The sequence below is a fragment of the Syngnathus leptorhynchus genome, chromosome 7 (assembly GCF_054491065.1).
Source record: "Syngnathus leptorhynchus isolate UIUO chromosome 7, UIUO_Slep, whole genome shotgun sequence".
Lineage (NCBI taxonomy): Eukaryota > Metazoa > Chordata > Actinopteri > Syngnathiformes > Syngnathidae > Syngnathus > Syngnathus leptorhynchus.
Window position 1 is genome coordinate 2,552,279 of NC_141201.1, and position 15,046 is coordinate 2,567,324.

At 43.8% G+C, this 15,046-nt stretch overlaps 2 protein-coding genes across 2 annotated transcripts; one reads left to right on the top strand and one right to left on the bottom strand.

Annotated features, from left to right (window-relative positions):
- Window positions 1–8,705: 8,705 nt before the first annotated feature.
- LOC147054114 (queuine/queuosine transporter SLC35F2-like) lies at window positions 8,706–10,516 on the top strand. Its single transcript, XM_085916385.1, has 8 exons — window positions 8,706–8,791; window positions 8,853–9,028; window positions 9,130–9,257; window positions 9,347–9,506; window positions 9,624–9,780; window positions 9,991–10,043; window positions 10,114–10,268; window positions 10,322–10,516. The coding sequence occupies exons 1-8, from the start codon at window positions 8,706–8,708 to the stop codon at window positions 10,514–10,516; spliced, it is 1,110 nt and encodes a 369-aa protein (XP_085772511.1).
- Window positions 10,517–10,634: 118 nt separating this feature from the next.
- Window positions 10,635–14,810, bottom strand: spint2 (serine peptidase inhibitor, Kunitz type, 2). Its single transcript, XM_085917357.1, has 11 exons — window positions 14,273–14,810; window positions 13,091–13,261; window positions 12,883–12,966; window positions 12,580–12,633; window positions 12,469–12,492; window positions 12,187–12,348; window positions 12,032–12,082; window positions 11,759–11,941; window positions 11,588–11,632; window positions 11,362–11,470; window positions 10,635–11,280 (listed from the first exon to the last, which is right to left on the bottom strand). The coding sequence occupies exons 1-11, from the start codon at window positions 14,697–14,699 to the stop codon at window positions 11,196–11,198; spliced, it is 1,395 nt and encodes a 464-aa protein (XP_085773483.1). The 5' UTR covers window positions 14,700–14,810; the 3' UTR covers window positions 10,635–11,195.
- Window positions 14,811–15,046: the final 236 nt, after the last annotated feature.

Here is a 15,046-nt window from a genome sequence, read left to right on the forward strand (position 1 = left end):
TGATTTTTCCCTAATGAAGTGGCCTGTGATTAGGTACACCTGAAAATGGCGGTGTACCTAATGGAGTGTCCTTGTGACGTCACAGATCAACCAGCCAATCGGAAAGTGGGGGGTTGTTTGGGTGTGGCACTTTTCACTTTCATTTAAATTTTGACCATGATTTTTCCCTAATGAAGTGGCCTGTGATTAGGTACACCTGAAAATGGCGGTGTACCTAATGGAGTGTCCTTGTGACGTCACAGATCAACCAGCCAATCAGAAAGTGGGGGGTTGTTTGGGTGTGGCACTTTTCACTTTCATTTAAATTTTGACCATGATTTTTCCCTAATGAAGTGGCCTGTGATTAGGTACACCTGAAAATGGCGGTGTACCTAATGGAGTGTCCTTGTGACGTCACAGATCAACCAGCCAATCGGAAAGTGGGGGGTTGTTTGGGTGTGGCACTTTTCACTTTCATTTAAATTTTGACCATGATTTTTCCCTAATGAAGTGGCCTGTGATTAGGTACACCTGAAAATGGCGGTGTACCTAATGGAGTGTCCTTGTGACGTCACAGATCAAACAGCCAATCAGAAAGTGGGGGGTTGTTTGGGTGTGGCACTTTTCACTTTCATTTAAATTTTGACCATGATTTTTCCCTAATGAAGTGGCCTGTGATTAGGTACACCTGAAAATGGCGGTGTACCTAATGGAGTGTCCTTGTGACGTCACAGATCAACCAGCCAATCGGAAAGTGGGGGGTTGTTTGGGTGTGGCACTTTTCACTTTCATTTAAATTTTGACCATGATTTTTCCCTAATGAAGTGGCCTGTGATTAGGTACACCTGAAAATGGCGGTGTACCTAATGGAGTGTCCTTGTGACGTCACAGATCAACCAGCCAATCAGAAAGTGGGGGGTTGTTTGGGTGTGGCACTTTTCACTTTCATTTAAATTTTGACCATGATTTTTCCCTAATGAAGTGGCCTGTGATTAGGTACACCTGAAAATGGCGGTGTACCTAATGGAGTGTCCTTGTGACGTCACAGATCAACCAGCCAATCGGAAAGTGGGGGGTTGTTTGGGTGTGGCACTTTTCACTTTCATTTAAATTTTGACCATGATTTTTCCCTAATGAAGTGGCCTGTGATTAGGTACACCTGAAAATGGCGGTGTACCTAATGGAGTGTCCTTGTGACGTCACAGATCAAACAGCCAATCAGAAAGTGGGGGGTTGTTTGGGTGTGGCACTTTTCACTTTCATTTAAATTTTGACCATGATTTTTCCCTAATGAAGTGGCCTGTGATTAGGTACACCTGAAAATGGCGGTGTACCTAATGGAGTGTCCTTGTGACGTCACAGATCAACCAGCCAATCAGAAAGTGGGGGGTTGTTTGGGTGTGGCACTTTTCACTTTCATTTAAATTTTGACCATGATTTTTCCCTAATGAAGTGGCCTGTGATTAGGTACACCTGAAAATGGCGGTGTACCTAATGGAGTGTCCTTGTGACGTCACAGATCAACCAGCCAATCGGAAAGTGGGGGGTTGTTTGGGTGTGGCACTTTTCACTTTCATTTAAATTTTGACCATGATTTTTCCCTAATGAAGTGGCCTGTGATTAGGTACACCTGAAAATGGCGGTGTACCTAATGGAGTGTCCTTGTGACGTCACAGATCAACCAGCCAATCGGAAAGTGGGGGGTTGTTTGGGTGTGGCACTTTTCACTTTCATTTAAATTTTGACCATGATTTTTCCCTAATGAAGTGGCCTGTGATTAGGTACACCTGAAAATGGCGGTGTACCTAATGGAGTGTCCTTGTGACGTCACAGATCAACCAGCCAATCAGAAAGTGGGGGGTTGTTTGGGTGTGGCACTTTTCACTTTCATTTAAATTTTGACCATGATTTTTCCCTAATGAAGTGGCCTGTGATTAGGTACACCTGAAAATGGCGGTGTACCTAATGGAGTGTCCTTGTGACGTCACAGATCAACCAGCCAATCGGAAAGTGGGGGGTTGTTTGGGTGTGGCACTTTTCACTTTCATTTAAATTTTGACCATGATTTTTCCCTAATGAAGTGGCCTGTGATTAGGTACACCTGAAAATGGCGGTGTACCTAATGGAGTGTCCTTGTGACGTCACAGATCAAACAGCCAATCAGAAAGTGGGGGGTTGTTTGGGTGTGGCACTTTTCACTTTCATTTAAATTTTGACCATGATTTTTCCCTAATGAAGTGGCCTGTGATTAGGTACACCTGAAAATGGCGGTGTACCTAATGGAGTGTCCTTGTGACGTCACAGATCAACCAGCCAATCAGAAAGTGGGGGGTTGTTTGGGTGTGGCACTTTTCACTTTCATTTAAATTTTGACCATGATTTTTCCCTAATGAAGTGGCCTGTGATTAGGTACACCTGAAAATGGCGGTGTACCTAATGGAGTGTCCTTGTGACGTCACAGATCAACCAGCCAATCGGAAAGTGGGGGGTTGTTTGGGTGTGGCACTTTTCACTTTCATTTAAATTTTGACCATGATTTTTCCCTAATGAAGTGGCCTGTGATTAGGTACACCTGAAAATGGCGGTGTACCTAATGGAGTGTCCTTGTGACGTCACAGATCAACCAGCCAATCGGAAAGTGGGGGGTTGTTTGGGTGTGGCACTTTTCACTTTCATTTAAATTTTGACCATGATTTTTCCCTAATGAAGTGGCCTGTGATTAGGTACACCTGAAAATGGCGGTGTACCTAATGGAGTGTCCTTGTGACGTCACAGATCAACCAGCCAATCAGAAAGTGGGGGGTTGTTTGGGTGTGGCACTTTTCACTTTCATTTAAATTTTGACCATGATTTTTCCCTAATGAAGTGGCCTGTGATTAGGTACACCTGAAAATGGCGGTGTACCTAATGGAGTGTCCTTGTGACGTCACAGATCAACCAGCCAATCAGAAAGTGGGGGGTTGTTTGGGTGTGGCACTTTTCACTTTCATTTAAATTTTGACCATGATTTTTCCCTAATGAAGTGGCCTGTGATTAGGTACACCTGAAAATGGCGGTGTACCTAATGGAGTGTCCTTGTGACGTCACAGATCAACCAGCCAATCAGAAAGTGGGGGGTTGTTTGGGTGTGGCACTTTTCACTTTCATTTAAATTTTGACCATGATTTTTCCCTAATGAAGTGGCCTGTGATTAGGTACACCTGAAAATGGCGGTGTACCTAATGGAGTGTCCTTGTGACGTCACAGATCAACCAGCCAATCGGAAAGTGGGGGGTTGTTTGGGTGTGGCACTTTTCACTTTCATTTAAATTTTGACCATGATTTTTCCCTAATGAAGTGGCCTGTGATTAGGTACACCTGAAAATGGCGGTGTACCTAATGGAGTGTCCTTGTGACGTCACAGATCAACCAGCCAATCGGAAAGTGGGGGGTTGTTTGGGTGTGGCACTTTTCACTTTCATTTAAATTTTGACCATGATTTTTCCCTAATGAAGTGGCCTGTGATTAGGTACACCTGAAAATGGCGGTGTACCTAATGGAGTGTCCTTGTGACGTCACAGATCAACCAGCCAATCGGAAAGTGGGGGGTTGTTTGGGTGTGGCACTTTTCACTTTCATTTAAATTTTGACCATGATTTTTCCCTAATGAAGTGGCCTGTGATTAGGTACACCTGAAAATGGCGGTGTACCTAATGGAGTGTCCTTGTGACGTCACAGATCAACCAGCCAATCGGAAAGTGGGGGGTTGTTTGGGTGTGGCACTTTTCACTTTCATTTAAATTTTGACCATGATTTTTCCCTAATGAAGTGGCCTGTGATTAGGTACACCTGAAAATGGCGGTGTACCTAATGGAGTGTCCTTGTGACGTCACAGATCAACCAGCCAATCAGAAAGTGGGGGGTTGTTTGGGTGTGGCACTTTTCACTTTCATTTAAATTTTGACCATGATTTTTCCCTAATGAAGTGGCCTGTGATTAGGTACACCTGAAAATGGCGGTGTACCTAATGGAGTGTCCTTGTGACGTCACAGATCAACCAGCCAATCGGAAAGTGGGGGGTTGTTTGGGTGTGGCACTTTTCACTTTCATTTAAATTTTGACCATGATTTTTCCCTAATGAAGTGGCCTGTGATTAGGTACACCTGAAAATGGCGGTGTACCTAATGGAGTGTCCTTGTGACGTCACAGATCAACCAGCCAATCAGAAAGTGGGGGGTTGTTTGGGTGTGGCACTTTTCACTTTCATTTAAATTTTGACCATGATTTTTCCCTAATGAAGTGGCCTGTGATTAGGTACACCTGAAAATGGCGGTGTACCTAATGGAGTGTCCTTGTGACGTCACAGATCAACCAGCCAATCGGAAAGTGGGGGGTTGTTTGGGTGTGGCACTTTTCACTTTCATTTAAATTTTGACCATGATTTTTCCCTAATGAAGTGGCCTGTGATTAGGTACACCTGAAAATGGCGGTGTACCTAATGGAGTGTCCTTGTGACGTCACAGATCAACCAGCCAATCAGAAAGTGGGGGGTTGTTTGGGTGTGGCACTTTTCACTTTCATTTAAATTTTGACCATGATTTTTCCCTAATGAAGTGGCCTGTGATTAGGTACACCTGAAAATGGCGGTGTACCTAATGGAGTGTCCTTGTGACGTCACAGATCAACCAGCCAATCGGAAAGTGGGGGGTTGTTTGGGTGTGGCACTTTTCACTTTCATTTAAATTTTGACCATGATTTTTCCCTAATGAAGTGGCCTGTGATTAGGTACACCTGAAAATGGCGGTGTACCTAATGGAGTGTCCTTGTGACGTCACAGATCAAACAGCCAATCAGAAAGTGGGGGGTTGTTTGGGTGTGGCACTTTTCACTTTCATTTAAATTTTGACCATGATTTTTCCCTAATGAAGTGGCCTGTGATTAGGTACACCTGAAAATGGCGGTGTACCTAATGGAGTGTCCTTGTGACGTCACAGATCAACCAGCCAATCAGAAAGTGGGGGGTTGTTTGGGTGTGGCACTTTTCACTTTCATTTAAATTTTGACCATGATTTTTCCCTAATGAAGTGGCCTGTGATTAGGTACACCTGAAAATGGCGGTGTACCTAATGGAGTGTCCTTGTGACGTCACAGATCAACCAGCCAATCGGAAAGTGGGGGGTTGTTTGGGTGTGGCACTTTTCACTTTCATTTAAATTTTGACCATGATTTTTCCCTAATGAAGTGGCCTGTGATTAGGTACACCTGAAAATGGCGGTGTACCTAATGGAGTGTCCTTGTGACGTCACAGATCAAACAGCCAATCAGAAAGTGGGGGGTTGTTTGGGTGTGGCACTTTTCACTTTCATTTAAATTTTGACCATGATTTTTCCCTAATGAAGTGGCCTGTGATTAGGTACACCTGAAAATTGCGGTGTACCTAATGGAGTGTCCTTGTGACGTCACAGATCAACCAGCCAATCGGAAAGTGGGGGGTTGTTTGGGTGTGGCACTTTTCACTTTCATTTAAATTTTGACCATGATTTTTCCCTAATGAAGTGGCCTGTGATTAGGTACACCTGAAAATGGCGGTGTACCTAATGGAGTGTCCTTGTGACGTCACAGATCAACCAGCCAATCAGAAAGTGGGGGGTTGTTTGGGTGTGGCACTTTTCACTTTCATTTAAATTTTGACCATGATTTTTCCCTAATGAAGTGGCCTGTGATTAGGTACACCTGAAAATGGCGGTGTACCTAATGGAGTGTCCTTGTGACGTCACAGATCAACCAGCCAATCGGAAAGTGGGGGGTTGTTTGGGTGTGGCACTTTTCACTTTCATTTAAATTTTGACCATGATTTTTCCCTAATGAAGTGGCCTGTGATTAGGTACACCTGAAAATGGCGGTGTACCTAATGGAGTGTCCTTGTGACGTCACAGATCAAACAGCCAATCAGAAAGTGGGGGGTTGTTTGGGTGTGGCACTTTTCACTTTCATTTAAATTTTGACCATGATTTTTCCCTAATGAAGTGGCCTGTGATTAGGTACACCTGAAAATGGCGGTGTACCTAATGGAGTGTCCTTGTGACGTCACAGATCAACCAGCCAATCAGAAAGTGGGGGGTTGTTTGGGTGTGGCACTTTTCACTTTCATTTAAATTTTGACCATGATTTTTCCCTAATGAAGTGGCCTGTGATTAGGTACACCTGAAAATGGCGGTGTACCTAATGGAGTGTCCTTGTGACGTCACAGATCAACCAGCCAATCGGAAAGTGGGGGGTTGTTTGGGTGTGGCACTTTTCACTTTCATTTAAATTTTGACCATGATTTTTCCCTAATGAAGTGGCCTGTGATTAGGTACACCTGAAAATGGCGGTGTACCTAATGGAGTGTCCTTGTGACGTCACAGATCAACCAGCCAATCGGAAAGTGGGGGGTTGTTTGGGTGTGGCACTTTTCACTTTCATTTAAATTTTGACCATGATTTTTCCCTAATGAAGTGGCCTGTGATTAGGTACACCTGAAAATGGCGGTGTACCTAATGGAGTGTCCTTGTGACGTCACAGATCAACCAGCCAATCAGAAAGTGGGGGGTTGTTTGGGTGTGGCACTTTTCACTTTCATTTAAATTTTGACCATGATTTTTCCCTAATGAAGTGGCCTGTGATTAGGTACACCTGAAAATGGCGGTGTACCTAATGGAGTGTCCTTGTGACGTCACAGATCAACCAGCCAATCAGAAAGTGGGGGGTTGTTTGGGTGTGGCACTTTTCACTTTCATTTAAATTTTGACCATGATTTTTCCCTAATGAAGTGGCCTGTGATTAGGTACACCTGAAAATGGCGGTGTACCTAATGGAGTGTCCTTGTGACGTCACAGATCAACCAGCCAATCAGAAAGTGGGGGGTTGTTTGGGTGTGGCACTTTTCACTTTCATTTAAATTTTGACCATGATTTTTCCCTAATGAAGTGGCCTGTGATTAGGTACACCTGAAAATGGCGGTGTACCTAATGGAGTGTCCTTGTGACGTCACAGATCAACCAGCCAATCGGAAAGTGGGGGGTTGTTTGGGTGTGGCACTTTTCACTTTCATTTAAATTTTGACCATGATTTTTCCCTAATGAAGTGGCCTGTGATTAGGTACACCTGAAAATGGCGGTGTACCTAATGGAGTGTCCTTGTGACGTCACAGATCAACCAGCCAATCGGAAAGTGGGGGGTTGTTTGGGTGTGGCACTTTTCACTTTCATTTAAATTTTGACCATGATTTTTCCCTAATGAAGTGGCCTGTGATTAGGTACACCTGAAAATGGCGGTGTACCTAATGGAGTGTCCTTGTGACGTCACAGATCAACCAGCCAATCAGAAAGTGGGGGGTTGTTTGGGTGTGGCACTTTTCACTTTCATTTAAATTTTGACCATGATTTTTCCCTAATGAAGTGGCCTGTGATTAGGTACACCTGAAAATGGCGGTGTACCTAATGGAGTGTCCTTGTGACGTCACAGATCAACCAGCCAATCGGAAAGTGGGGGGTTGTTTGGGTGTGGCACTTTTCACTTTCATTTAAATTTTGACCATGATTTTTCCCTAATGAAGTGGCCTGTGATTAGGTACACCTGAAAATGGCGGTGTACCTAATGGAGTGTCCTTGTGACGTCACAGATCAAACAGCCAATCAGAAAGTGGGGGGTTGTTTGGGTGTGGCACTTTTCACTTTCATTTAAATTTTGACCATGATTTTTCCCTAATGAAGTGGCCTGTGATTAGGTACACCTGAAAATGGCGGTGTACCTAATGGAGTGTCCTTGTGACGTCACAGATCAAACAGCCAATCAGAAAGTGGGGGGTTGTTTGGGTGTGGCACTTTTCACTTTCATTTAAATTTTGACCATGATTTTTCCCTAATGAAGTGGCCTGTGATTGGGTACACCTGAAAATGGCGGTGTACCTAATGGAGTGTCCAAATGACGTCGCAAATCAATCAGCCAATCAGAAAGTGGGGGTGAGGGCGGGTGTGGCACTTTTCACTGTCATTTAAACTTTGACCATAATTTTTCCCTAATGAAGTGGCCTGTTATTAGAACACCTCAAAATGGCGGTGTACCTAATGGAGTGTCCAAATCTTTTGAGTGAACTGATTCTAAAGATTCAGTTCACTTAAAAGAACTGGAATGCACATCACTAGTGCCGGACAACTTTTAGGGGGGATGACGTCAGTGCCTCCCCAGTCCCCAGTCATGAACCTCACAGCACGTCACTGAATTGGAGTGTCAAACGAACCAAGAACCAAAATGCCATTGTTTACGCATGTGTGTGTTTCTACTTTGTGTATTCATTTCTTCAAGTCATATTCCACGTTCATTCTTTTCATTCATTTATTGCTACTTTGTTATCCGTTCAATAAAACTGATTCTGAATCAAAGGTTTCCATTGGATTCCATAGAAAATGCAACTCATTTTGATCCACTTATGGAGGTTTGAGCTATTAATACAAAAACTACAATTTCATAAAATGAGGAATACCTGGAATATGAACATTTTTAACCCACTTATGCATCAAAGGGTTAAAGTCATTCACCTGCAAGAATGCTAGTTGTCATTTATGTCAACAGTAGCTGTGTCATGTCATTATAGATATATATAACGTAACGTGTGACTTTTGCCCACCCATAGTTAATCATTCATGGCTTGAAGACACAAAAAGTCATCAAAGTCGAGTTCCTGGCAGCTAGCGTCGTCTTCCAACATGTCTCTGGACGCTCGGACGGTCCGTCCAAGGCCGGGATGCTTCACCGCATGCACGCTCGCCAGCATCAGGCAGGCGTTGACGTGGTGAGTCGGCCGGGAAGCTGGACCACATGACCTCTGACCTGAGAGCTTTTTCTGGCGGCAGGCGTTTGCTTCGTAACCTGGCACTGGGTCAGGTACTGGCGGTGTTGGTATGCGGTACGGCCGTGTCGTCTCAGTATTTAAGCTCCGCCTACCAGGTGGACGCGCCTATGCTTCAGAGCGCCATCCATTATGCACTTCTCTGCCTCGCCTACACACCGGCGCTGTTCTGCATGAAAGGTGATACACACACACTTAATGCAACACCACCTGATTCCAAATGATGCGTTCACACGCAATGGGAAGAAACGCTTGTCTCGTCCCCTTTTTTGAATGGGGAGGTCCGAGGAGTGTGTTCCAGATGAGTCGCAAGCGCTGGCTGCAGTACTTTCTACTGGGCCTGGTGGACGTGGAGGCAAACTACAGCGTGGTCAAAGCCTACCAGTACACGACACTCACCAGCATACAGGTGAGACAAACCCGTACCGACCAATCACATCTTACTCGGGGCCAAATCATTCTATTGGCATGTGTTTAAAAAGAATCTACTTTTTGAAGCTTTTGGACTGCTTTGTGATCCCGGTGGTGATGTTCCTGTCCTGGTGGTTCTTGAAAACGCGCTACCGTCCCGTCCACTTTGTGTCCGTCTGCATCTGTTTGCTGGGCGTCGGCGCCATGGTGGGGGCGGACCTACTGGCGGGTCGAAACCAGGGCTCCAGTAAATTAACAAACTATTTTGATGTCAACCCTACTTTGAAATTATAACCCTAGTTTGACCCATTAATGACTAACTATGACTTTTTAAAGTACTGTGAATTATTTTTTTTTGCGTCAGCCTCCAACATTCTGCTGGGTGACGGCCTGGTGTTGCTCAGTGCTGCCCTCTACGGCCTGTCCAACGTATGGCAAGAGTACGCCGTCAAAAACAGAAGCCGCCTGGAGTTTCTGGGCATGCTTGGGCTCTTTGGTTCTGTCATAAGCGGCGTGCAAATGTAAGATTACACACATGTATGGATTTGTAATGTACTTATGTAATTCTATTTTTTTTTTATATTGCCACTTAGTCTTGCTTTAGGCCACCTAATAGATATGATCACCCAGTGATGAAGACATTTGTGGTTCAAATCCCGTTTCCAGAAAAAAAAAAGGCTCGTTCTGCAAGTTCTCATATGTTTACAAGTCTTTGATCTCGTGTTGTTTAGGTTGGCCCTGGAGTTTCATCACGCTTCGGTCATCCAGTGGAGCTGGCAAGTTGGTCAGTGTCACACATGAGGTTGTTGTTGTTTATTTTCTTTCCAATAAATGTCCATTTTTGTTTCGGTCAGCTGTGCTGTTTGCGGCCTTTGCGTGTTGCATGTTCACCTTGTACAGCCTGATGCCCGTGGTCATAGAGGAAAGCAACGCCGCCGCCATCAACCTCTCCATGCTCACTGCTGACGTCTTCAGCATTTTCTGCGGGATCTTTATCTTCCACTACAACGTGAGTAGTGACTTATGAAGCTTTGTTTTAAAAGCTAAGCCTGCTTGCCGCAGTTCTCAGGTTTGTACGTGGTGTCCCTGGTGGTCATCTTCGTTGGGTTCATCACCTTTAATGCCATACCTATCGCACCCGCCACATCTAACAGTTGCCATGACGACGCAACGGACGAGACGACAAAAAGGGAAGTCGCATTGGCAGAAGAGGAGAAGAGCAAGAGCATTCATGTTGTTGACTGCACTCAGTTTTGACTTTTTTTTTTCCATATTTGTTACACAAAGCACAGCTGTCTTCTTGTTTTTTCCCACGTACAATAACATTTCTTTCAAAACAATGTTTTAATTAGCAAGACAGATGGCAAACAATTGGTTGAAATCATAGATAAGTTTATTGAAGATTTCATGAACAAAAAAAATTGACATTTTACACCCTGCCTGCAAATCTGACAGAATTGTGTCATTTGAGCTTTAAAAATGTGATTATATAAAAATAAGCAACTAAAACTTTTACAAGCTGTCATATACAAATGACATATCCATTGCCAAAGTATTCAATTAAATGTTGCAATAAGAATGATTACAATTTTTGAATCTAAGGTGACTAAGGCTGCTTGCTGCTTATTAGCAATAACATAAAAACATTAAAAGCACACAAGTGGTACACACACAATCAAGGTTTGAAAAATAAGATGAAAAAAATCCTACAATTAACCTTTGTGCTGGAATTAGGAAGTAGACAATCACCTCAAACTCAATTTATTAGCTACATCAATCCAATACAAACAAATTTCATTAATGCAGTAATATTGGTTATTATGCTAATTATGTTCCTGTGATGCCTGTAATTCATGTTTAATATTAAATTTCAATCTGTAGTTTACATTAGCTGAGATCAGAGGATGTACCTAATAAAGTAACTCCCGCAAACGTTTCAGACTTTGCGAATGGCTGGCAAGGTCGGGACGTTCAGAGACTCGAAAGATGAACGCACGTCTGGAAGCAGTTCCTCCTTGTCACTGAAGAAGAAGAAAATCACAAATCAGCTTTTAGTGGCATTGTTTGGGATGAGTCATGTCTGGCGCAATGGCGCCACCTACCTGACGATAGAGGATCTGCGGCTCACGCGCAGACGTCTCAGCATGGTCACCACCAGGGCGGACACCATCAAAATGCAAATGGCCGCCAGGGTCAAGAGAACAAAGAATGCTGGAAAGAAAAACATCGTATCAATATTATTCATATGTGTTTACATGTTAACTGCAAGTAAACCTTCCAAAGAAGGAAGAAGATGATGCTGGCGTGTGTCGGATTGGGAGAACCTACCTATGGTCCAGCGACTGCGTGATTTTTCACGACCTGCCAAGAAACCTGAAGGAACAACAATGGGAGAAGAGGACACCTCATAAGAAAAGAAAACTCAGGCTGATTTTAGCTTCAAGTAATCCACCTTGGTACTAAATACTAGTGAGAGTAAAACTAAAAATGTGTGGTTACCATCTGCGGCGCCATTGCATCGGGTCTGACACTCCTCAGCGCTGCTGTAGCGGTTTTTATTGCCGTGGCAACCGCCGTAGATAAATGATTGACAGCTGTCGGTGGTCGGGTCGTAGTAGAACTTGGGGAAGGCGGCGCGGCAAGGACCCGGGTCGGGAGACGACAAACATTCCTCTTCTAGATCTAATAAAAAAAAAAAACTCCCAAGTCATTACTTGTTTAAGGTCATCAAGAGAGACATAGAGGTCAAAGTTGAAAGAAGTCAGGGAGTACCTGAGGATGAGTCAGGTGACAAAAGCTTCTTGGGGGCGGGGACAACACTCACTGTAGAACACACAATGTCATTGCTCAATACAATAACACTCATATTGCCCTTGTACTCAATTCGAAATCCCTTTCGTAGGTTTTGGAAGTAGTATTGCAGTTACCGTGGCAAGCATCCAAGCAGCTCTTTTGGCTCTTGTAGTTGTTCTTGTTGCCTTTGCAGCCTCCGTAAATGAAAGCTTTGCATTGGCCCTGCTGGGTGTCGTAGTACCAGTGGCGGAATGCAGCTCTGCACGGACCCACCATTGGCTCCGCCTCGCAACGCTCTGATTAGGCCACAGAAAGTTAGTCAGCTTTGTCAACGCTACATCAACGATGGCCTCTCAATGTCACCACTGAGTAAACTAAACTTTGAGAGAAAAAAAAAAAAAAAAAGGGTCACGTACCAGAATATTCATCAGCAGAGACCACTAGAGGGAGACAGAGACAACTATGTGTCACGTGACGCTAACACTGCGGTCATTCAGTATTGAGGCGACCAGTCACTCACACCTTACCTTTATCTTCGACATCATTATCATCATCATCATCATCTTCGTACATCAGGGAACCTGCAAAGACAAAATACTGAGTACTGCTCCCGGTACTGATATTTATACTAAACTTGCTACTGAATGTAGTACAATCTAATCCTCGTACTGACCCTGGTAGGCTAAACTATCATTAATCTTGCTAGCCTAGCACTGTTGCTATGTTCAGCCTTCACTGGGCTTTAGCTAGCGACACACTAACACTGCTGCAGTGACTGCTGTTGTATTGTCAAGTCTTAAGTTGCTAACCCGCATTTTGGAAATATTTACTTAGAGAGGGGATCTGAGCCATTCGAATTGATTTGGCCGAATCTTCAGATGTCGTTGGTGACGACTCTTCGGGAAGAACGGATCCTGAGGAGAAACCAGAGGAGAAGAAGTTTAGCTTTTTAAACAACGCCATGAACTGCTGTCCTTGGAGTTGTAGGATTAGCTTTTAGAACAAAAGCACTCTGGCAAGTCGTTTGAATAAAATCACCAGTGACTCCACTACAGGTGGCCTCGCAGTCCTCGAGGCTGTCGAAGTTGTTGCCGTTGGCTTCACAGCCGCCGTACGTAAAGCTGCGGCACGTCTGGTTGACGATGTCGTAGTAGAATTTGGGGAAGGCAGCGCGACACGAGCCGACGATCATGGGCTGGTGACAGGCAACTGAAACAAGAATCCACAAATAAAAATGTTCACACAAACATTTCCTCAAAAGGTGACATGTGACCTCGATGCTTTTATTTGCGCTCGGATTGGCTTTGTTTCTGTTTACAGGAGTCGTCTGGCAAGCTGGGAGGAACTGGACCGACCGGTACGACATTCTCACGCATTATCGTGAATGACAAATATGTTCCCAGATAATTGTGCAAGGACAAACAGAAATAACTCGAAATGGATCAGATTAAGGGTGTGCTTGTGTTTATCTCAGCATGTAGGATTACTTCCTGTTGAGTCATTTGAACAATTCATAGAATGACTTGAAATCATGAAAACACAATAACAAGTAAAAGACACACAACACAAATTTGCCAACCACTTTTAAACGATCGCTCGTCATTTAAAAATTAAAAGCCATTGCTCAACGACGACGACTTCTTTATGGATCATTTCAGAATAAATATAGTGGAATATCAAATCCTAATTTAGATGGCAGGAATAATATGTATACTAAAGCGCAAAAATAAATACAAATATGTACTGTCAATAATCTGTTTAGATAAATTAGCACAATGAACATCTGTACAAATCAGAAACAGTAAATAAGTCAAAGTCTGCTTTATTGTTAATTTCTTCACATGTCAAGACACACAAAGAGATCGAAATTTGGTTTCCTACTATCCCACGGTGACAAGACATATTACATATATTATATTATATTATATATTGGTCCACGGACAAACACATTTAAGTAAACAACACAAAAAGTAAAAACAAGAAGGCACGTACAATGAATAAATAAGAGCGATGAATAAATACATAAATAAATAAGAGGAGCAAAAAATGGAGCAAGCGCAAGAATATAGCGCAAAAGTACAGGAGTGAGGCAGCCAACGTGGCCCAAAAAGCCAGGCCAGGACGTTATGGTGGAGGGGCTGTATAAGTACTTCAAAGTATTTCTACTTCTTTACTTCCCACCACTGCTCAGAACGTCATAAAAATTCAAATGGTTCTTACTTGTGCTGTTTTTGGAGGGCTCCGATGCCTCGGCAAGTGAGACGGCGACTTGAAGCTGCTCCGATCTTTCATTTCTGGCAGGTGGCGAGTTCCCATCAAGTGGTACGGCTATCGGTGGCTGCTTCACTCCGACCACCTCAAACTGGAAGCTGGGCTTCAGCTGACATCCGCCCATGCACCCCATCAGTATGCACTTCGCCATGGTGTCCGCCGGGTAGCCCAAAAGAGCCACGGAGCAAAGGGAGTTCGAGCAACATTTCTGCCGGCAGGCCTCCGGGTCGGAGGTATCGAACTCGGCCACCTGTTGAGCTCCGGCTTCGAAGGACGGGACTTGCCAAACATTGTCTGGTAAAGGCTTCCAGTCGCAAGAAAGAACCAGGCCGATCCAGAGAAAATTCAAAACATGTCTAAGACACGCACGCGTCATTTTGAGCTTTCGAGTTTTATGTTCAAGTTAAAACAAGTAATCCGAAAAACAAGTTCGCGAGAGAGCAGGTTCACTTCCTGCTTTTTTTATGTCGCAGCAAATTCAACCTGCTTTACAGGTGAGTCAGCTTTGGGAACGCCCACAGAAACGGTGACGTTTTCCAGTAACATTTTTATTTTTTTTCTATTTAACAACACATTTGACATTTAAGTAAATGAATATTTGCTGATAGATTAAGAAATTTGAAATGAAAGATATGTTGTTGTTTTTTACCTCCCTTGCAGACATTTATTTGACAAACATAACTAGTGACGTAATTATTAACCGATATTCATGCGTGTACTCAA